Source organism: Anopheles arabiensis, chromosome 2, assembly GCF_016920715.1.
Source record: "Anopheles arabiensis isolate DONGOLA chromosome 2, AaraD3, whole genome shotgun sequence".
Lineage (NCBI taxonomy): Eukaryota > Metazoa > Arthropoda > Insecta > Diptera > Culicidae > Anopheles > Anopheles arabiensis.
In genome coordinates, this window is record NC_053517.1 from 98,863,343 (window position 1) to 98,885,499 (window position 22,157).

A 22,157-nucleotide genomic window follows, 5' to 3' on the forward strand; every position below is an offset into this window, starting at 1 on the left:
ACACGCGGCAGTTCGTGATGTTCGTGGCGTTCGAAATGAAAAAAACTAAAACAGAAGATATCAAAGCCACACCGACCCGGCGCAAGAGAAGGTTTTGCTTGGAATGACTGCCACAGCCAGGAACCCCAGGAGCGACTCTCTTGACTTCTACTAGAACTCGTATTCTTCTCTTTTGAGACAGCCGGCAAACTGAAATCTAACCCCAATCGACGGTGGCGGAAGTTAGGCCCCCCCCCCCCCCCCCCCCCCCCCGAGCGACGGGGCCACATTATTGTATCATGTTTCATTCGATTTTTGCCCGCAGCGGTGTGTGTGTTGTTGTTTTGTGCTAGCGGTTCCTCCTCCCCACCACATCACATCTAAATCACAGCGAGGAAACGAAACGATTAATAAAAAAAAGCGATATCGAACACACTCGTCGTTACAAGTTTATTGCCATGTTCTATGAGTGTTTCTGTTTTCTTCGATCTGAGCGTGCATTCAAGGTGAAAAACTATCTTTCCCCCCTGGAGGTCCTACCGCGCGACCATCACCACCCGTCCAGTGGGTCGTAGAGCTTTTAATGGTTTTCCTTACCGTACGAACTGTGTTAAATAATACATTCATGTCGTGGTGTGTGCTGTGTTTACGGTAGTTTGAAATTAAATGGAGAAATTGTTTTTCGTTTTTTTTTGCTTCGTTTGCCTACGTTTAGTATAAATAATGCCGATTAAAGTTTTATGTAGATCATTTGTACGATCATTTGGAGGAAGGTTGGTGGTGCATTAATAGGAATGTTTCAAGCATAATCGTTCCTATTAAAAGTAACAAAGATAGGAAAATGTAAAACCAAGAAATCAGTTTCAAAACGATAAAGGTTAAGTTTAACGAGCATAACTATCATAACCAAACACATAACACGACCACTTCCACGAGTAATATGGTACAGCCACACGGTATGCAAATCTAAACAATACATAATTATGCAGCATGAAATTGTATCTTCGGCCTATGATTTCTTTCCGAATGAGCAAAAACCGCACTCACCCGCTCCGGCCAGTCCTAATTCGCAGACAGTTTATACTATTTAAAACACACACACACACACTCTAACACACGAACGTCGTAGCCCAGTTTCGCTTTGGTGATTTACTTCGTTACGTTGAACTTGAATGTCTAGGTCTGGGGCATTGGCTGAGCAAGAGAAATGATCATACCCTATGCTAACCCCTGTGCCCAGCTGCTACACACTAATGGGCACCTTCGCGACCAATCGCGAAAACAATCCACCGTTCGATCAGCCTGAGCGGTCGAAGAAACGGTCAATTACACGCTTTTGCAGTGCTTCTCTTTTTCTCTCCAAGTCTCTCTCTCTCTATCTCTTTTTCTATTTCTCTGCATTGGCCGCTCCAAAGCGTTATTAATTATGCGTTAGTAAACAATGAACTTCACCCCCCTTAAAAGAGTGCGTGTAACGGAAGCAAAACAAAAGCTCACTTTACCGCATTTGCCTACAACTCTTTCAGCAATTTGAGTGGGGAAGGTACAAAAACGAAACCCTTTCTTTTGGACTTTTGATTTTTTTCTTTTCTATTCGGTTGGAATTTTGCATACGCCACCACCACCACCACCCAGCCGGGCACAACATTGTTCCGATCGTTCCGTATCGATCATGGTCCGATGGGATCCAACTTTCCTTCGATTGGATACGAACAGTTTGCATACTATTATTATTATTATTATTATAAGGGGTTTCTACTGGCTAGGTGGAGGAGAAGGGAAGAGAGAGGATGAACTAGTTCCCAACCTGATTTGTAACGCATGTTCGCTTCGGTTATTAATGTTTTCACTTTAAAGCTTCTCAGCTTCTGCTTCGGTTTTGTTGGTGCACTTTATGACATCCCAAGTTCAGGAGTCTTACACAAGCTTCGTTCATTTTTGAAGATCTTGAGTGTGAACTCTTCTGTAAGAACTCAACGAGTTCTCAATCAGATATCTATGAGAAGTTCGTGATCCCCTGCTATTGCAGTTCAACATTCATTCTTTATCACCAAAATGTCCTCCAAAGAGTATGTCTTCTTGATTGCTTCATGTAAGATACTCAAGAACTCATGATCTCCAAAATGACCTACGCAAATAGTTAATAAAAAAGTCTGATTTACCGCTGCCCACCTACATCTCATCTCATTAAACATACAAACAGAGAACAATACAAATTAATTCCTCCACACAAACTCTCGAGAGAGTCACCTTCATTTGAACCCCTCTTCCATAAAAATAGATCAGACAACGTCAGATTGTGTGCCAAATTCTGGTCCCTGGCTAACCATTAACCCAACAATCCACCCACCACACCAAAAAGCCACCTTTCAATCGATCGTACATTCGGGCCATGCTTACGAAAGGGTGTTTCCTACTCCTCCAGAAAGTCGAACGTTTCCTCGACTTTAGCATAAAACCCGATTGCGACGCACCGAACGAACCGAACCCATCCAGCACCTCCATCTATGGTGCGACAATCTGGGGGCCCCGGGGGTACACTGGGTCGTCCAAAGCCCACGCACCCTCACAGACACCCCAGATGCTGCGCGGACAACGCAACAGAGTTGACGCAAGCTGGAATCTGACGAGTGTGTTTCCTAAGAAACTCAAAGACCCGAAGTAGAGATGCCGATTCTGCAAAATGTGCCGTAAGGATGGACGTGGTCATTTGAAGACAAGATCCCAAGAATGTACTCTTACCCATACTACTCTTCGTTTGCCCTCCCCACTCGCACACCAGACATTGTAGTTAATGTTTCAAACATTCTGTCAATTTTGCTAGCTCCGTCAGCAGATCGATCATTAGGGGAAGAGAAACACGGCAGTTCGGTATTGCACACAATCCGATTTTTGCCGATCTTCCGCATCTTTACCCTCCCCGCCCATTTGGTCGTCTCACCTCGCTAGAGATGGTAATTAAGCCCACAGACCTCACCGCAACCAGCCACTGAGGGACGAACAGACCGGGGAAGAAAACAACATGTAAAGTAATTAACTTAGAACCACAACACACGCTACCTCTCTTGGTCCGCTTTGCTTGCGGCGCCCGTGCAAATATGTATCAACGCTCTTTAGGCGGTGCCGTACTGGAATCTAGTTCTTCTTTTTGTTTCGCCCTCTTCTCCCAGCGTGATCATCATCAAACGAAATCACTTAAAATGCAGAAAAGGGGCCGCGAGCCCGCGTGTGCAAAGGCCGCCAACAGACAGCCGGATAGAGAGGCGGTGGCAGATTGCATGTGTAAAATCACCTAACTTTGAAACGTTAATGAATGAATAAATCCAAGAATGAGTAAAGCGTGAAGCGTGGCTTGCGCAAAAAAATCCGAAAAGAAGCTGCCCACTCAAACAGGAACGCAAAAGAAGGGAGTAAGTATAGTGAGCAACACACACACACAAAACGATCGTTCAACGATCGCCAGTAATAATCTCAGGTTGTTTTCTTATGATGCCTCTACCGCTTACCCATCTCTATTGCATATGGCTCGCCCTCTGGTTGCATTCTGCTGCTCATAATTTCAGCTCCATTGGCCCACGGAATGGAACAAAACTCATCGGCAACGAGGAGAGCATCCCCCATTCGCGGTGCGGTAGGTTATTGTTTTACTGCATGCAATCATCGGTTGGAGATGCAGTTCTTCGCCATGCAATCGTCTGTGGCCAACGACCAGCACCACTTGCTGCTGCTGCTGCACTGCCAATTATCGGACATCGGTTCACTGGACGGACGCAATCATCAAGCAGCGTGTCGAGAGATCAGGAACTTGGGAGGGCAGATAAGTAAGTTTACCGGCCGTCCGAGTACGGCTGAGTAACGGAGGTAGATTGAGTGGTTTTTTGGTATGTGGCGTATTGCAAATGATAATTTCATCGGAAGCGTTATACATTTCTTTGCTTATATTAGCTTATAATGATTCTTGCAGGTTCAAATCTGAGTATCGTCCACTAAATGACCACGAAGTACGAATGCTAAGAATGATTCCAGGTTGGCCTTCTACTAAGATCTTGTAAATTCCCCAAAAAGCTATAAGATCCTGGTGAAATTAAATAGTTACACAGTTTATCATCATTCTATGCATGTTGAACATATCTCTCTCGTAGGAAGATCATAGGAACAAGATCCTATATATGGTGGAATTGAGTTGAAATAGCGAGGAATTGAATAATTCTAGCCAAGTTAATCCAATTCCTTATATAAACATATAGATCTTTTAGTTTAATTCCAGGGAAGTAGTAGTATAAGAGGAGCACTTCTTGATGATACAACACTTAGTGCTGATAGTTGTTGAACCAAAATCTGAAGTAATCCTATCTAGCCCAAACCAAATGCTAATAAAATAACAAAGAATCTTTGAGTATGAGTCCATATTAAGAAGATCGACAAACAAGAAGAGTATCTCCAAAAAGGAAGGGAGTTGTGTCTCATAATTTAAATGCTTTAAGCCATATGCCAGTAGCCACATTGGAACCAACGACAAAAGCTCTGTTTCTAGCATTTTTAATGAAATCTCCCTGAAGAATAGCCGACATCTAGAGGGAATTCACGATGTTTTTCTCCCAAGCAACAGAAAAGACATAAAAGTTAGGTTTAATTAGGAATTGTATCAGATATACAGTCCAATGTCTCACAGAAATCTTATAGCATTTGTAAGTCTGATCAAATCAATACATCGGTCACCTTATCAAATGATTTTTATCCATCTAACCTAAAAATGGATATTTCACCCACGAATGACAACCCAAAGACCCACTATTTAAGCTTAACATTTGAAATTCCGATACGTCTGATAAATAATTCGATAAACCTCTGAAACATCTTTGCACCTTCCTTACAGATATATCCATGTTATCTCCCTCAATCACTCCATGGAAACAGCTCAGCAACACACACCCCTTGCAGATGATACCCCAAAATTCACACTCGACAGATTCGCGTCCCCTACCACCACCTTCACCGGTGGGGGGCAAAAGGCAAGAAAGCGCAGCTCAGCGATCAATTTTGCACGGCCCGTACACCCACCGGCCCCAATCGCAAATTGCATCCCATTTCACGTCACTTTGCTGGTTAAGCGCATCCGGTGGAAAACTATCTCCAGTGCTCGTTTTTTTCCTTCTCCCGATCGTTCGAACGTAACATTGTACGTATACAATTGCGATATGACAACAACCAAAACAGCAAGGCGAGCCAAATATATTATCTTTTTTTCTCTCTCTCTCTCTCTATTACATTGTCTTACATTAGGGAGGAAAAAAGCATCTAACATGACGCTGGGTGGTTTCCTGCACGGTAGCAATTCCAGTGCGCAAACACACACACACACTCCTCCGTGGACAATCGCATCAGGACGCATATCTAATCATCGTCACCCAGCGGGCGACACCAATGTGTGCGCAACTGTAAAATAAGCGACTTACCCACTAATGTGGCTAGGCGAGCCTATTAAAGGCTCTTTCAGCGTGGCACACAACACAGAAAACAGCGAATCAACAAAAAAAACCCCGACTAAGCGGTATCAGTGTTTCTATAAAGCCGCTGAGCCGCTCATCCACCAAGTGAAATTGCACCAATTTGCCAATTTCTTTATGGCGGGCTGGTTCCGGCATCGTTCCGCACTCGCGTACTTCACACACACTTTTTTCTGTTCGCTCTCTCATTGCGCTATACGATTCCACCTAATAACCTTTCGCTAATACTTGTGAGCGGCCCGCGGAGAGCACTATAATCAAACACATTCGCGGTGATTGATGTTGTAAAGGAGCAGCGGCGTGGTTTTGGAAATGGAATAACGTTTGAGAGGAAGAGGACAACAAAATCAAACGTTCAACTGATGGGCACATCTTAAATTAGCCATGGGAAATAAAACAATTCGCGGGAAACAACATTCCCGGGAGACTGTTTTAAAACAACGGACAAATGATCTACACCTCTTCACGTTTGCCACTTTTCACACACAGATCGGCGAAAGATATATTGCAATGATGGAATTCATTCCTAGACTACCTGGTAAAGCATAAACATATTCATCGAAATGTCTGCGAAGCATTGCTTTTAAGCTTTTAAACAAATACTTTTGAGTCAAAACAAACACCAAAGGGTGTTCTTTCACGCACCTGTCCCGTAAATCCAACCGGCCGGCGAATGACGAGGCAAATCCTCCCCGATCAAGCTGGCCTTCTCGCCTCCTTCCGAAGCGATCAATCCACCTCTTTACACAACTCAACCTATCCCCGGACGATGATCATACCACCACCACCATCAGCTAATTTCCTTTGATCCGCTTTCTTCGATAAGCGATCCCTCCTGTCCATCGTGCTGCTCATCAACTCTGACTAATGAGCAATGAGTGGAAGTGTAGCTCGGGGCTCTGTTGCTTCCACCGTTCCTACGAGTGTTGCTGTAATCATTCCCATTAGCTGGAAGCCAGTTTTCACCCGCTGATGATGCATGAAATTGACATGCGGGGAAACGCCCGAAGGAGCGTACAAAAACACCACACACTCAAGGACTCCTAATTCCAAAGGATCCAGTCGTGTTGAGCGTACATTCGCCGAGTTCCGGTGTTACTGGTGAGATTTATGCAGACATTCCATGGGGTGGGACACGTGCTTGCTCCGGTGGAAAGTGCACCGGTTTTACATCGCTTTTTATTGCCCTCAACGAGAGGGAGAGCTGGGAAGACTGAGACCCTTACAATACAGTGTCCGGCTGCAGGTGTTGGACGCTATTGTAGTTGCGTCCAGTGAAGCGTTAATAGCCGTTCTCTCGAAATGGACAGTCTGATTAGGTTGTTTTCCTATTTTGGGAAACACAACTCGTCGAAGGAGAAGCAGAAGGGGGTTCTGGCGTTAAATACCTTCCTAACTGTAACTGTACTGCGTACAGAGATGCATTACGCAGCAAAGAAAGGAATGTGTTGCTTCGCGATTGTGACGATACAATAGATCAAGACAATTAATAACACGGTACATATATATGGAAGACTTGGAAGATACTAGGCAGTTCTCAATAAGGAGTTGAGGAATCATTAGGCACTCATCAGTATTAGACATGACTTAAATTCATGAGAGTGACTGGACTGGACATACAAAATCTACAATACCTTCTTAGCTAAACTCTCATCCAAGTCAAACCAACTCCAAATTAGTGCCAAAGTCACACTCGATAACTTCAACAAAATACACTTCAACGCGATATTTACGACCAGATCGAGAAGATGGATAAAGTCAGTGGAGGTTTATAACCCTTCTCCGCCGATCTTTAGCGCTATCGTCTGACTCTTAAACGTTGCCTTTTAAAATGCATCATTATACCAACTTCCTGTACCTGTTCTCCTCCGGTGCAACACCTTCCTTATCATCCCTGTGCAATCTAGCGTTAAAGTTTAGAAGAAATATTACTGCAAAATAGACTCCACACCGTCCAGCCCGTACGTTCCATTTACGTTTCCCGCGCGTGTTATTCTGCCTTCTTCGTGCACCACACACATTACGCGATAGGGTGCACCAGAAACCAACAAAAACAACACCTTAACACAAACAAACATACTCGCCACTAAAAGCAATAGCTGTAACAGAGGCATGAAAATTCATTCGTTCTTACAGGCCCGTATTGCAACCATAGCCATATTGCTGCATAAACAATGTCGTTTCTTTTCTTCACCTCCTAATCCCGGAGCGTCTCCGGTTCCTCCGGCAAGGGAAGCCGAGCACACAATAGCGGTAAATGCATAATTTGTCCATCATTTATGAAATCATCTCGCTCTCGCACGGCAAACTCTTTCCACCCCTTCAAAACCCAAGTTCGTCTGCGTTACATCGCTGCCAGCTGTGGAAAGAATCAAAACTCAGCATCTTTCCCTGGTGCCGGCATTAAAGTGGCATTTCATGGTACCGAGCGGGTCCCCATTCCAGACCTGTCACCATTCCTCATCTTCTCCGCAAACACACACACACACGGCAACCACACGCTCCCACCGTTGGCCTTGAGATGCAGTGGGCCCAAAGCGGGAAGTGTGTGTTTTGCTGGTGTGTCGCTTGTCGGCCAACCCTCCAAACATCCAAACGGCTATGGCCAGCCGCGGTAGCAGAACTGGGACACGGGACCGACCCACCCGTACGTAAAGAACCAGTTCAGTAAAGTGCTCACCAAACAGTGCCAAACATATGTGCGCAACATACACACAGCACAGGCGGCACAAATGTGCATCGGGAATTAAATGCACTCAATCAACGTTCCGGTTGGGCTCAAAGAAATTGTGTAGGAACGTCTTTTTTGTGGAACGTCTGTGTGGTTCAACTGGTTTTTCTTTTAGACTTCTTCAACTTCTAATGCGTCCTCCCATTTCGTAAGACCTTGTTCGAAGCCGCTCCGTTTCGAGCGATTTTAACGTGCGCGCGTGATCTTCACTCTGCCGACATTTCCCAGATCGGCTTTCACGGTTATGGATTATTACTGCCATATCGTTACGAAAAGAGGCAAACGGCTAAACGAAACGAGCCTTTTGGAATCGTTTTTCCATCATTTTGAGAGTTGTACAATAAAGATCGTTTGTAATAATGATCATGGTGATGATGCAAGTTCACGAACCAATCACATCAATTGGAATAGCCGTTTTAAGAACATTCGAATGGACATGATTACAAGCTACGGATTTTGTATCCTTCTCTTTTGGGGCGGAATTTAAATGCGTTGCTCCTAAGCGGAGTTCCATTCCCATGCCGGAGGATCTGAATCAGCTTCGACATAAATAATTTCCAATCAACAGAAGCCCACTTCTTCTAGAGCTTCTCCAAGCTTTCTGAACTAAATTGAATAACATCTCAATCTCGGCACGTATTACCCTGCAGCGGATTATTACTGCATCACAATCATGCTCTAATTGGTTTCTCGGTTGGGCTGTCGAATAAAGTCACACCAAAAACGTTATCCAAGATGTTAATCCAGAAGAATTGTGATGCAATACGCCCTCTCCTTCCCATTCCGATACGATCCAGACAAGCGTTCTGTTTGTCAGGATTTTGTCTTAGCCCTCTGGCCTTAACTATTGCCATCGCGTCATTGCCAGAATGTTGATGTGCTGACCTAAAAATACAAACGTACACAAATCCATTAATTCCCGCGTGGTCCTGCTTCACTCCAGGCGTATACGCAACAGCAGCTTACGCCCTGTTGCTGTCATTTACGCTTATTACAAGTATTACCGGCTGAGTGCGCACAAACACACACTCGTAAGGAGAGGCACCTCGAAGGTCAAGGCAAATTTTTGTGCAAAAAGATAAAATCGCTTCGAGTTCCTTACTATTTCCCTGTCCCTGTACGAGTTCCAACTGCGAGAAAGAACGGCATTTCGGCACGTGGAATGGGAATGGGCGCAAAAAAAAAGCATCAGCGCGTCCGCGAGAGGGTAACTCCCGCTGGAAGCCAGTCCCGTGCGATGTAAAACTGGTTCCGGACCAAACCGGAACCGGTTTTTTTGGTTCGGCTTTTTTTTTGAGGTTAAGGCTCCCGGCCGCTTTGGTTGGCGTTTCGATTGACTGCGTTTTGCTGCGGACATCAAAATTGATAGAGGCGGACACCACCACCAGGCCCTAACCTGAATAAACATCACAGACACATGTCGGTTGGTTTGGCGAAAAAGAGAAAGGCCCCCGGGCCGACCCGTAATCGGAGTCCGACTCAATCGTTTTTTTTCACTTTGAAAATAGTTCTTGATCGATTGCGCTAAAACGATTTAACGGAGAGATGGAAAGAGAAAGAACAAACACAACACACACACAGCACAGTTACAAAACGGTCGATTCGTTGTTGTTGCCTTCTCTTTATGTGGGCGAAGGGGCGATCGTAACGAGTAAAACGGTGCAACGTGCCAAAAGTCATTTCCTTCTTTTCCCTTTTCCTTTTTTTCGGTGCAAAAGAAAATTGATCATTGATCACCAACCCTTGTGTACTTACACACACGCGCGCTCTTCTTCCAACTTCGATGGGGTTGTTTGTGGCGGCCGCCTCCGTCTGTTCCTCTCGATTGTTTCCTTCAATCTCGGTTTGAGTGTAGATATGAGTGGCGGCAGTTAGAGCGATGTTGGGATGTTTTGCGATCGATCAAAGCTTTTCACTAAACTGCTTCCGGACACACACGCACACACATACACACTCTCTCGCGGGTATGAACAGAAAACACTCAATACACGGTTAAAATCTGCAAGCCCATTTTTCGAAATGGACGCGGACAAGCTCAGCCGGCCTACTCTTCAAAATTGCATTTCGTTTTTTTTTTCGATGAACAACACACACACACTCACTCACACACACAGTGCAAGAAAATTCACTTTTCAGCCTGTTGCTTAGTAGGCCCTGGGACGGCGTGTCGAAAAAAAATAGAAAAAAGGAAATTGGGAATTAAAGGGAAGAAAAAAAGGGAACAACAAGAAATGCAAAAAGGGAAACAGGGGGTCGGGGTAATGAATTTCTCAATGGTTGGGGCGGTGGGTGGAAAACCTTCACCGAATCTGTTTTCCAATCGATTATTTTTGCAACCACCCTCCATCCCTCCCCCGGCCGGGTAAAAGTGGGAGAAACTTGGTGCGATTTTGTTGCACGGCTACCACCGTTTAGTGAAAGGGAGCAGCAACCGGAAGAAAAGTTGGAAAAATGGAAAAAAGAAAAATGTCTTGAAAACTTCCCCTTGTGCTGGGGGGGGCTTACTTTGAACGGCTCTGTTCCGTCCCAGCGATCGAAATATGCAACCAATTTGCATACGATTTATGAAATTGGTCTTTCAAAAGATTGGGGTGGAAGGTGGACGGTGTGATGTTTGCAAGACTTTTCCTTTTATTCTCTTTTTTGTGAGCATCTTCGTCTTAAAACGCATTGTTTCATTCACTGCTCGATTGCAAATGAACTGCCCGGTGTGCACGTGTGAGTGTACGCGCTTCAAACACCGCCGCCCAATACAATCGTCGCCGCCCCGCTTGCGTAAAGCGCGTGTGTCTTGACACTGGCGCTTTTTCACCAACCTCCCACCCACCCACAACACCCATGACCCTGAGAACGCACCGCCGAATGAATTTTCCCGAACCGCACCACCGTGTCGGAAAATGACATCACTCCGCTGTGTGCCGCTGAAATCTTGCTTCTTGCTTGCACTATGGTAACGGGTGGTGCGCACTACCACCACTACCACAACCACCTCTCAATCACGTTGACCCACTGCTCGATTGCAACAGCTGCAATCGGGCAGCAGGGTGCCTGTCCGGTCAAGGAGAGTCGGGAGAAGGCGGTGGTCTTATCGAATATCTATGAATCATCAAAGAGGGCTGGAGAAGGAACTTCCTTGCAAGAGGGTGGCCATTTTTCCAGGAGGAATTTTTTCCCCCTTTTTCCGACGCAAGCCCGTGTGCGTCACATCGGGAGCAGCATTCTTGCTTTTATTTTTACTCTTTCTCTCTCTATCGTTGGGATTTCTTTTCACTTTAGTCACAACAAAGGGTGATTGCACATATTTCATTGCACCAAACGCAGAGACAGGGCACAAACACACACACGCGCGCAGGGCTTTTCGTTTTCCACGACTCCAAACACCAACCAAACACACAAACTGGGGGAGGTTCGTTCCTACGCATTTTCATTCTTTTCCACTCTCACTCGGTTCCTCCTGCCGAGGGTGACGCACATACACACACAGAGCCTACTACTTGTGCATTGAGGAAAACTGTGCCCACATACGACGACGACGACGACGCTCGCACACACAATCACAATCAGTCCGTTGGCAAAGGGTGTCGCCTCCCCTGCCGAGCCAGCCCGAGATGTGACAAACAAGCCGGTTACGTTTCCCCGTTTTGCTGGAATAGAAGGACCTGGCTGCTTTGTATCGAACGTACATTCCTGCACCGACGTCATCCACGAAGAAGACATTCTTTTCACCTTCAACACATGTTGTTTTTATGTATCTACTGCTGCTGCCCTTTCTTCACAAGCAAGTTCTATTGCGCGTCTGCCGGGAGTTGCCGTCCGGGAGGACAGGGCAAAAACCATTTGTCTCCAGAAAAACCTTTTTCCTCTTCCTCAACACCAGCGCACTTTTCTTGCCACACCTGTCCACCGCGCCGCCTCGCACCAGCTCGCTCTACACCACGGACGCATTAGTTATCAAAACCAAAATAAACGCGAAAAAGGGCTCACATTCACCAAAACAACAAGATACCAGCACAAAACAGTTGCTTCGGACTCTTTTCGGAGAGTTTTTTTCAGCTACAATCACACGCACAGACACACACATACACACAGAGACAGCCCAGACGATGGTCGGGCGCACGTCCACCCTCGATGCGTGCTGGAACAATAATAGAGAGAGAAAAAAGCATACACAAGCGCCGTACCTAGCTGACAGCTTCCACTTGACAGCTCCGATCCCGTCGCTTCCCTTCCACTCCAAAGGTTTTCTCGGCCGCCCTTCACGCCCTTTCACGCAACAACACACCACCAAAAGCCCCAAAACAACTTGTAACGCACCCGTAGCGGGAAAGAGATGGCTTCGGATCGATAACGCTTTCTTTCTTTCTTTCCCCTCTATTGGTTTTTCCCATGTAGCATTTTCCTATTGGAATTCACGCCACTGCGAATGTTCGGTGAAAGTACGAAGAGAATTACAAAAAGGAGAAGTGAAATAAAAATATTTAAAATAAATCATCCATTTATTAACAAATTTCACTGCAAACACACACACACACTTCTTGCAGCATTTCGTAGCGTTACCTACGCTGTACCACCCGTTACGCACCTATTCAACCATCCAGCACTGTCCGTTAGCCAGCTGTCAAACTCGAAGTAAACAAACCCGCTGTCAAACGAAAAGCCCGAAAGCTCGCAGCGCGCTGCAAATTGCACCCAAAACGTAAACAGATAAATTTCTTGTCCGGAAAAATGTTTCCCACCCTGCTGTATGGCCGCTGTGTGCGCTTGAATTGGAAATCGGTTGTGTTTTTAATGATGTCGCTAATCCTGTCACACATTCGCATCACCCAGTCGTGTGAGTAGTATTGCCCAGTAAACCATTTGCCGCTCAGCTGCTGAACTGTTGTTCTCATTTCTCGTTTCCTTTTACCCCACGAAGCAGCCGTTAATTCCAACAATCCTGAGGTTACTGTAAGTATAGAATATTCCTATTAACTAAACACCCCCAACTAATGCTTCTTTGTGCCCTTTTAGCCCACCAAGCTCGAAAAAATCAGCTCCGACACGGACCGATCGGCTGTAACCATCAACTCGAGTGTATGTACATGCAACAAAATCTCTTCTTACTTACTCTGTTACTTTTTCAACAACAAACGCATCCGCTAAACCTTCTCCAACCACCCCCATCTTGCAGTCTAAATCATCCTCCGACACTAGCCACTGCCCAAACGATACGCTCTGCACCGATCTGCCCAACTCCTGCCTGCAGTGCACGTACAACCCGCAGTGTGTGTACGGGGCGGAGATTAACGTGACCTGCGTGCCGAAAACGAACGTGCTGTGTCACGCGGACCGGCTGAAGACGGCGGCCCAGAACGAGATCAGGCGCACGATGGTGTGCCGGTACTGCTACCAGACGGAGCGCTGGGAGCACGGCTGCGAGCAGAAGGGTGGCTGCAACTCGATCGACTCGCAGTACAAAACCAACTGCACCGTGCACCCGGAGCTGCTGTGCATGGGCCATCGCACCTTCATGAAGAAGATCCCGTGCAACTGGACGCAGGGCTACCGGTGGTCGACCACACTCATCCTGAGCATCACGATCGGCGGGTTCGGGGCGGACCGGTTCTTCCTCGGCCACTGGCAGGAGGGCATCGGGAAGCTGTTCAGCTTCGGCGGGTTGGGCGTGTGGACGCTGATCGATGTGCTGCTCATCTCGCTGCACTATCTCGGCCCGGCCGATGGTTCACTGTACATCTGAGCGAATAGTAGTAGCAGCAGCACCAGAAGCAACCAGTAGAAGCAATAATTGTGATATATCAGTGGCGTTAGTATTAAACACATAACCACGCGAAGGAAGGATTAAAATTTTACGATTTTTTTATTGATTTTTTCTGGGTTTTACAAGTTTCGACATTGTTTCCGTGTCTTCTGCTCCAAAACACGCTCCCTCTCTCTCGCTTCGCTTCTTCGCAGCTTTACACGTTCCAGACCGAGTGAGTGCCGCGGCCACGGCTTCGAACAATCCGCACAGAGGCGTGTGTGTGTGTGTGTGTGTGTGGTACACACGGTGGCATCACTTCCCGCCAAGGAAACCAGTTGTTCCCAGTGGGGGGACTAGAGGATACACACCAGCCAGTACGCACACACACACCACGTTGCACACGGTCTGCTCCAGGCCGCGAGTCCGCACGCACGCACCTGGTCCAATGAAACGTAATCGTCATCTTGCGCGATGTTTAATGCATTTTAGAAGATGTTGTTAAATGACGTTCAAAAGAAAATGTTGATGTGTTGTTTAAACACAATCGCCTCTCGGGTTCTTTTTTCTGTTGTTCCTTTCTCTCTCCTAGCTAGCTTTCGGGGTCTCATTTGATGTTAAATCTGTCTCTCTTTCTCTACTGAATCTTAGTCCCTCCGTGGGTTGTGTTCCTCCACTACCGCGTGCCGTATATGTGGTATGTTGTGTCGCTGTTGTTCTCTCTTTAGAGTTATGTTGTATCAATCGTTCACACTACTGTTTTCATTGCTTAAACATTAATAATGCGCTTCTTGCGTTTCATTTCATATTTTTAAGAGGATGCGTTGCGTCCATATAGCTTGTATGTGTAATTGTTGTTTTGCTTCATCGATTTGGTAGCGCGCTCGTATTTGTTTCTTTGCATACCGATTTTTTAACTCCACCACCTGCGCGCGTCTCGTTCTAAAACAACAACCGGGTGGATTTTGTTAGCTGTGTTCTTCTACAGTTCGCGTTCAACATACTACATTGCATATTGTTTTATATGTTTTACATGCTGTTTTTTTTATGAATATTCCATAGTACCTTGCTGTTCTCATGTTATCATTAAATGTAGCTGTTCGTCACTAGATCTTTCTCTTCTTATCTTTCTTGTTGTTGCGGGTACTTGTCGCACACAGGCAAACTGGCCCCTTTCCTTACTTTCTTTGCTTGGCATATTAAAGTCCAATCCTTGTCCTTTACTACCTTGTTTCATGTTCCTTCTTTCTTAAATCTTCTTTTTTCCACTCGCTCCTTTTATTACACCTCTAGTACAGGTATTGTTCTTCTATGTATGTGTGTTTCGTTTGCTTGGGGTTTCCTTATTTATTGTTGGATTTTGCATTCTTATTTGTTTCTTCATTATTTTTTGAAATATAGTAGTTGTTTTGTTTTGCATTTTGTTGTATGCAGATTTTCTTGCTTTCCTCTCTTCCTTGTCTTCTCTCTCCGTGTTGCTTCGTTTCTTATTTGCTTATGTTGTTTAACTCTTGTTATCGGTTGACTAAATATATGTGTATGTTGTATGTTGCTTTTTTCTTAGTTTCATTTCTGTTTCAAATCGATAGTTTAATATAAAGAAGAGGGGGAAAATGCACACACACACACACACACTCGCACACTTTCTAGTGGCAAACCGATGTCTTGTGTTTAACGCTACACACAGAATGCTGCTCGCTGTGTGCCTGTGTGAGAATCTATTGTAATGCAATCGTTTAAATGTGTGTTACTGTTTTTTTTTCTGTTATTTCAAATTCAAATAATACCACACGCTTCTTTTTCGGCTTTTCACACTCCTTTTGCTTTCTAAGAGTGGCAGTAGCTCAAGCAGTGGGCTTTTCTTTTTAATAGGGTTGTTATACACTGCTTTCAATTTCACTCCTCTTTTCCTCTAATACCAGCGCTCGCTTACAGACAATAAATGTGTATTTTGGTTGTATGAATAACTTGCAATCCTTGTTACTTGTGTGTTTTTTTCTTACTAAATTTCTTATGTATGCCCATATTTCTCGGTCTTGCACTTTCACACATGCACATAATTCATCAAAATCGAGGAAATGGTAAAACACAGGAAAAACACAAACCTTATCTAGTTTCTAATAAAATTTGCCTCACGCGCTTGAGTTCCCAGTGTACCTGAGGAGAACGAAGAAAGGGCTCCCCGACTGTTCGACTTGCTGTTCCATGCGCCAACGGAACTACTCACGTGTATGCCGGACGGTCGGTTTGCGGCTCGGTTTGGGGCTCAAAAATCCCCAAAACCAGGAGCGCACACAGGTACCGCCACCAAACAACACGCGATACGATCGAAAGACCCCGATCGAATGCTAAAAATATCCTCTCGCCGTTCCACGACGCACGGCCACACACGCAAGTTGCGGGGTTCGAGCAATGGCTGTCTATTTTCGAACCGCGAACGAACGCGCGCGCGCTCGCTCTCATGCTCACGCCGCCTACTGTTCCTTCGGATAGAAATGCCTGATTAGCCACGTTTATTAAGAGTCTCAATACCAGCCGGGAGACAGCAGGAGCAGCAGCCCTATCATCATCATCATCATCATTCCTCCCGATACACCTTCGAATATGATAGATACAGCGCGTGAGACAGCATACAGAGGGCTATGTGTTTATATGTGTATGCAGTGCGCTATTATAATAAAACAAACAAACACTACAAACTGATTTTAAAAGCAATAGAATCCAATTAAACACCTTTTTCTTTGTACGATCTTAAGCTTAAGGTAAGGATGTAGCGCTATCTAAAAATGGTTTCAATGCCGGGCCCGGATTTGTGCGGGGGGGGGGGGGGGGATGGAGGCATAGGGTAAATGATAAAAAAGCCGGTCACAACACAATCGGGAGGAAAATCAAAACATCGCACAAACTGGGTGTGGTGGGTTGAGCGGAAGGCAAGACAAGCGGCAAAATGGACAAAATGCAAATCCGCAAACGCCAATGAAAACAATTCCCGGCGCGCTTATCACGCACTGGCCCGGAAGAGAAAATGGCGACAGCCACTACACAACACGTGATCGCACCTCTGCGCGTGTGCGCCGCTTGCTTGGATCTTTTTTTCATCACCTTCTTGTCCATTCACCACCGATGCGCTTCCGGCTACTCTCCCACATCGCCTACTAACCTGTCCATTTGCGGATTTTTGCCATCTCTGAGGTTCTCTAGATTGTAACGTTCTACCCCTCAGCCCAATAACTTCTGTTGTGTTGTGTTCCTTACTTCAACTAACGCAATTTCTACACAACCCAAAGCCAAAAAGCCTCAAACCGAGTGAGTGGTGCAATTGTTTCCAGCACAACTTCAGAGTTTTCTCTTCATCGCTAATGGTGGTGTGTAATAATTGCTAACCTAACCTTCACACGCCACACGCACGAGGCTGAAACGACGGTTGGATGTACACCTAGAATGGGGTTTCTTCCTTCGCCAAGCGGTTCGTTTTCGGTTCCCTTCTCGAGCACATTTTTAGTTGCAATTTTCCATTCCGACCTCGTCACGCTTGATGGGGTGTGTGTGTGTGTGTGTGTGGTGGTTGGTTGCTGCTAGTTGCCACTCGGCACTGCTGCTCTCTCCTCTACCTTTTCCACGTGCACACAACACTTTTCCTTGCACATACTAGAGAGGGTGTTAGGTTATTTTAACTTCAAACCAAACCAACTAACAATAAAAATGGATCAATTGTTATTTGCAACACTCAAACGCACTCGCATCTTTTTTTCATCTGGTTAATATAGCTCTCTTTTTGCGATTTTGCGTTATTATTTGACGGACGCGAACCAACACGGACACAACACACGTGGTGATGGTAGGTGCTGTCCATGCTTACTAGATTATAATTCATGCTTAAATCGTTTTTATGTATGTTCTTCCAATCCCTTCTTGCTGCTCTTTGCAATTGTAGAGCCTTCTGCTTTACCGGCCGGTTTAAATTCCAGGAAGGAACGTATTTCCAAATGGGTTAAAAAACATTGTATCCCTAAAAAAGCAATCCTAAATTTGTTTAAAAACTCATTTTCAAGCGGCTGAACTAACTGAACCGATTTATGTATGGTTATATGTGTGGTTTTCTTTTTAGTATCGAAACAGTTCCCAGTAGCAAGCTGTTGTCATGTGTGCATAATGCATAATGCAAGAGATATTTGCCGTGTTTATAATATTAAGGAATTAACAACACAAGATTGTTCTCCTTCCACAGTCACACATCACAACAACACCTGAACCGAGTTCCATTTTCTGCACTGGTTTTGCGCTGCTTCTAACCCTAACTCTGCCATTTTTAACCCGGCACTACTCTTATGCCTTTATTTTAATCTTCTTTTAATATGCCGCATATCATCGATCGATCATTCCTCGTACGAAGCCGCTGACTTGATCGGATGGTTTGATATCTTCGTACACAGGGCGAATGTTTTTTATGCTCCATCGGTACCTCACACCTGTGCGCTACCACTTTTTGCTTTGCTGGGGAAGGGAGATGCTGTTTGCTGACAGGCAGTGTGTTCCGCCATCAGCCAAACACCTAAAAACACACACGCGCGCAAAGGGATGTACCGATCGTCCCCCTTCTAGCAAGGATCTTTCGCTATGGAAGGAGACGACGCACGTGTGTGGACCCCCCGAAAAAAAAACCCGTGGCGACAGCAGCAGCCACTCGATATCTGCGATATTCTTATAGGTTTTTAAGCAGGCAGCTGATGATGATGGTAATTTCATCCCAGGGATCTTACGAAAGGGTAATTGTTACGCTGTTGTACAAAGGAATAGCGAAGATAGACTCTGGATCCCGAGAAATAGATGCACAGGGACATTTTTAGTTAAATCTTACTATCCTTGCTCCTAACTCTGTACCTCCGTGCCATGTTTTTAAACCAATTAAACTCTATTTATTACTCATAAGTGTTCCGTACTTCCAATTTAGGGTCAAGGGCTCCCCCGGCGGGTGTGAAAGCCCCCTTCCCATAGTTTAGCCTGTTTACGTTTGGTTGTTTTCAAACGATTATGTGCAATGGTGTGTGTATGGGGTGTGTTTGTATGGTTAAAATTATTAAATCTTCTTCTTTTTTATTATTTTATATCTCCTTTCGTCTGGTTTTTATCCATTTCTCCGCGTCTTTTGCTTCCTTACTCTTCTGCTTCTGCTTCTGCTTCTACTGTGTCCTACCATTTAGTCCTATCGAACATTCTATTATTCATCATGCACCGAGAGAGCCGAGGGACCGCCGAAGGGAGTGGGCGCGCGATTAGATAGTGATGGTCGCTCGCGCACACGCACGCAATGTCTTAGCTAGCTTGCGCGATGATCGAATCGGAGGAGGCGGCGATTGTGCGGCGGCCGGTCGTATCTTCGAGACCGCCTGCTTCTGTTCTGCTTGCTTCTTTGCTTAACGTATTTATGCTCGCTTTGCTCTAACGACGTTCGCTAGTATGCTTCTTCTTCATATGCCTACTAACACACACAAACACACAAAACAATACGCGCGGTAGTGGAACAAGTTCTTAGTTGGAACGCACGGGTTTGTTGGTTCTTATACTGGAGGGGGTGGTGTACTTACGCAATTCTTTTCCATGCTGGGGTGTCGGTGCTGTTTCCTTCAACACCCAAAAATCCTTCCCGTTGACGGGGGATGATTCACGGAGACGGAGAGAGATAGATGTTCCTCGGTGCATGTTGGTTGGGCCGCCCGCACGATGTTTGCGCCGGAATGGTGTACGCGGTGTGCGCGGCGCGCCTCCGCTCGAGAGCGGCTCTACGCATACAGGATGCGCGCAGGTCTTGGTGATGATTAAGTGATGGGGGGGGGGGGGAGGTGGGGGAGGTAAGATGGCCGCCACCTTACGCCGAGCTCTCGGTGGTCGTGTTCTGCACGGCACTGTTGTTGCCACCGGCATCGTTGCGCGGGCGCTGCGGGTTGCGGCCACGGCGCGGGAACCGCCCGCGTCCACCGGAGCCGCGGCCCTGCATGCCACCGCCCCGGCGCGGTGCCATCTGCTCCTGGCCGCCGCCGTTCTGCTGGTAGTCGGCCTGGTAGTCCGGTCGGTAGCCACCACGGCGCGGTCCGGGCGGTCCGCCCATGCCGCCGCCGCGTCCACCGCTGCGATAGTTGCGGCGGAAGAAGCGACGCGGGCCGCCACCGCCGCGACCACCCTGACCGCGCATGCCCCCGTTGTCGTCCATCATGTTCTGGTCCATCTGGCCGTTGTCGCCCATCACCATGTCGCGGCGGGGACCGCGCGGTGCCGGGCGCGAATAGTACGACTGGGCGTATCCGCCACGTCCACGGGGACGGTAGCGGCGCGGTTGCTGCTGCTGCTGTTGCTGCTGCTTCACGGACTGCTGCTGCTGCTGGGGCTGATGCTGCTGCTGCTGTTGCTGCTGGTGTTGCTGCTGCGGCTGCTGCTGCATCTGGCCGTCACCGTTCTGCTGCTGCCCGTCGCCCTGACCGCCCTCGAGCTGGCCGTCCTTGCTGCGGGTTTGGCCCGGCCGGCGCTGGCCCCGCTTCTGCCACCAGTGGCGGAAGCCGCGCCGCTTCTCCGCCGCGTACTGACTGCCCTTCACTGGCTCGCCCTGCGGCCCGGTCACGTTGGCCGCCTCGTTGCCCTTCTCGCCGATCACCACGTCGAACTCGACCTGCTCGCCATCGCCGACCGACCGGACCGCCTTCTTTGGGTTGTTGCGCGCGATCGCCGACTGGTGCACGAACACGTCCTCCTGCGTGTCGCCCCGGTTGATGAAACCGTAACCGCTCTTCACGTTGAACCATTTCACCACGCCGGTCACCTTCGTCGCAATCACCTCCTTCTGCGGCTGGGCGGGTGCGGCGGCGGCGGCAGCGGTAGGGGAGCCGGCAGCGGCGCCCGGCTTCTGGCCGGCATCCTGTTCCGGCGGGGAGGCGGGCTGTGACTGTGCCGGCTGGTCACCGGCAACCGTTTGTTGCGGCTGTTGCTGCTGTGCGGCCGGTTGCTGCTGAGGTGCTGGCGCTTGCTGCTGCTGCTGCTGCTGCTGCGGCTGCTCAACGCTGGTCTGCTGCTGCTGGTCAGCCATGTTGCGAAGGAAACGTTCTAGAGCTTACCCCCTTTGCTGCACTGCTGCGTTAATGGCGGCGCGACAATCGACACGAGGGCGACGGATCGGGTGGAAAGATGGCCACGCGGAAACTGAGAACCGAAACTTTTCCTGCGAGCTGCCGCAAGGGTGTTACACGCGACGATGGCGGAGATGGAGGTGGCGATGGTGGTGGTGGTGGTGGTGATGTTCTATAACCTGCACGCACACCGCTGCTCGGGGAAGAATTTTCGCTGGAGACACGGTAATGCTCGGATCTTATGAGCGTGATTCCACTGGGCCTGTGATTTTAACCTGCTGCTGCTGCTACGATGTAGAGTTGAACGCGGTAGTCATACTACGTGGGAGCGAGCGTTTTTTTTGGATGGTGAAAATTCCAACGTTTTTCAGTTCGCCATCAAGAAGAGAAGCACATCACATTTCTTTTTTCGGCTGAAACAAGGTTGCTAGATCACGGGATGCGCCCGGCCGTCGGGGGAAAATGCAGCCAAACGTCAGTGCGGCGCATCTGACAGCTGGACAGTGGGACGGTGCCGCAACCGGCAACCACGTGTTTTTATTTGCTTGGAAAAACATTCCAATTGCGTTTCTTTTGCGACCGCCATTCTGTTTCGAGCATTTTTTGTAAAAATATCTAATTAGACGCAAATAATAGATATTCTGTTAAATCAGAAGAGATGTTAACTGCATGAGGAATTACCAAAATGAAGGAATTCTTCACGAATGATCTGGCTGAGTCAGGAACTCGATTGTTTCTACAAGCATCGAAATAAATTCACAAAAATTACAAACACCACGTTTTGGTCATGGTATTCGAAAGCTAATCTGCAGTTTGAGAATAAAAGTTCAGAAGAATTCAATACATGGTCATGATATTATGCCGGAATTCTTAACGAGACCATCACCTCTGCACTCCTGTCAACTTGGTATCTATACATCTTGAAGTTTCGTAGGAAAAGATATCACAATTCTGTGAAGTCGGCTTTCAAAAGTCCCGGTTTCCGTTTAATCTCCTTCATCGGCTTTTGCTTTATCCCTTTTTAGTCGGTCAGAGCTATCTACAACGGTAGCATATTGACATGGAGTAGATGCAGTCATGATCCAGAT

General features: G+C 47.0%; 3 protein-coding genes across 10 annotated transcripts in view; 1 reads left to right on the top strand and 2 right to left on the bottom strand.

The window, feature by feature from the left end:
- LOC120908417 (WD repeat-containing protein 47) overlaps window positions 1-12,388 on the bottom strand; it is a 68,766-nt gene extending 56,378 nt beyond the window's left edge. For 3 of the 7 annotated variants that reach the window (XM_040319856.1, XM_040319941.1, XM_040319423.1), the window contains exons 1-2: window positions 12,202-12,353; window positions 9,973-10,371 (exon numbers count right to left, since the gene is read on the bottom strand). The gene's annotated coding sequence lies outside the window, so the exon portion shown is untranslated. Of the gene's footprint in view, window positions 1-9,972; window positions 10,372-11,555; window positions 11,568-12,201 lie in introns of those variants that run through there. The other 4 variants (XM_040319694.1, XM_040319602.1, XM_040319506.1 and 1 more) reach the window with 4 other exon arrangements.
- A 454-nt stretch (window positions 12,389-12,842) lies between these two features.
- On the top strand, window positions 12,843-14,081 carry LOC120901057 (TM2 domain-containing protein almondex). 2 transcript variants are annotated; one of them, XM_040308765.1, is made up of 4 exons: window positions 12,843-13,048; window positions 13,133-13,164; window positions 13,228-13,290; window positions 13,388-14,081. In XM_040308765.1, exons 1-4 carry the CDS (start codon window positions 12,943-12,945, stop codon window positions 13,952-13,954), a joined length of 768 nt encoding a protein of 255 aa, XP_040164699.1. In that variant the 5' UTR covers window positions 12,843-12,942; the 3' UTR covers window positions 13,955-14,081. The 2 variants fall into 2 exon arrangements, with proteins under 2 accessions (XP_040164699.1, XP_040164706.1); XM_040308772.1 differs by having other exon boundaries at window positions 12,845-13,048; window positions 13,136-13,164; window positions 13,388-13,954.
- Window positions 14,056-21,543, bottom strand: LOC120901050 (Y-box-binding protein 1). The gene is made up of 2 exons (XM_040308757.1): window positions 19,540-21,543; window positions 14,056-19,430 (listed from the first exon to the last, which is right to left on the bottom strand). The coding sequence occupies exon 1, from the start codon at window positions 21,027-21,029 to the stop codon at window positions 19,821-19,823; it is 1,209 nt and encodes a 402-aa protein (XP_040164691.1). The 5' UTR covers window positions 21,030-21,543; the 3' UTR covers window positions 14,056-19,430; window positions 19,540-19,820.
- Between the last annotated feature and the right edge of the window lie 614 nt (window positions 21,544-22,157).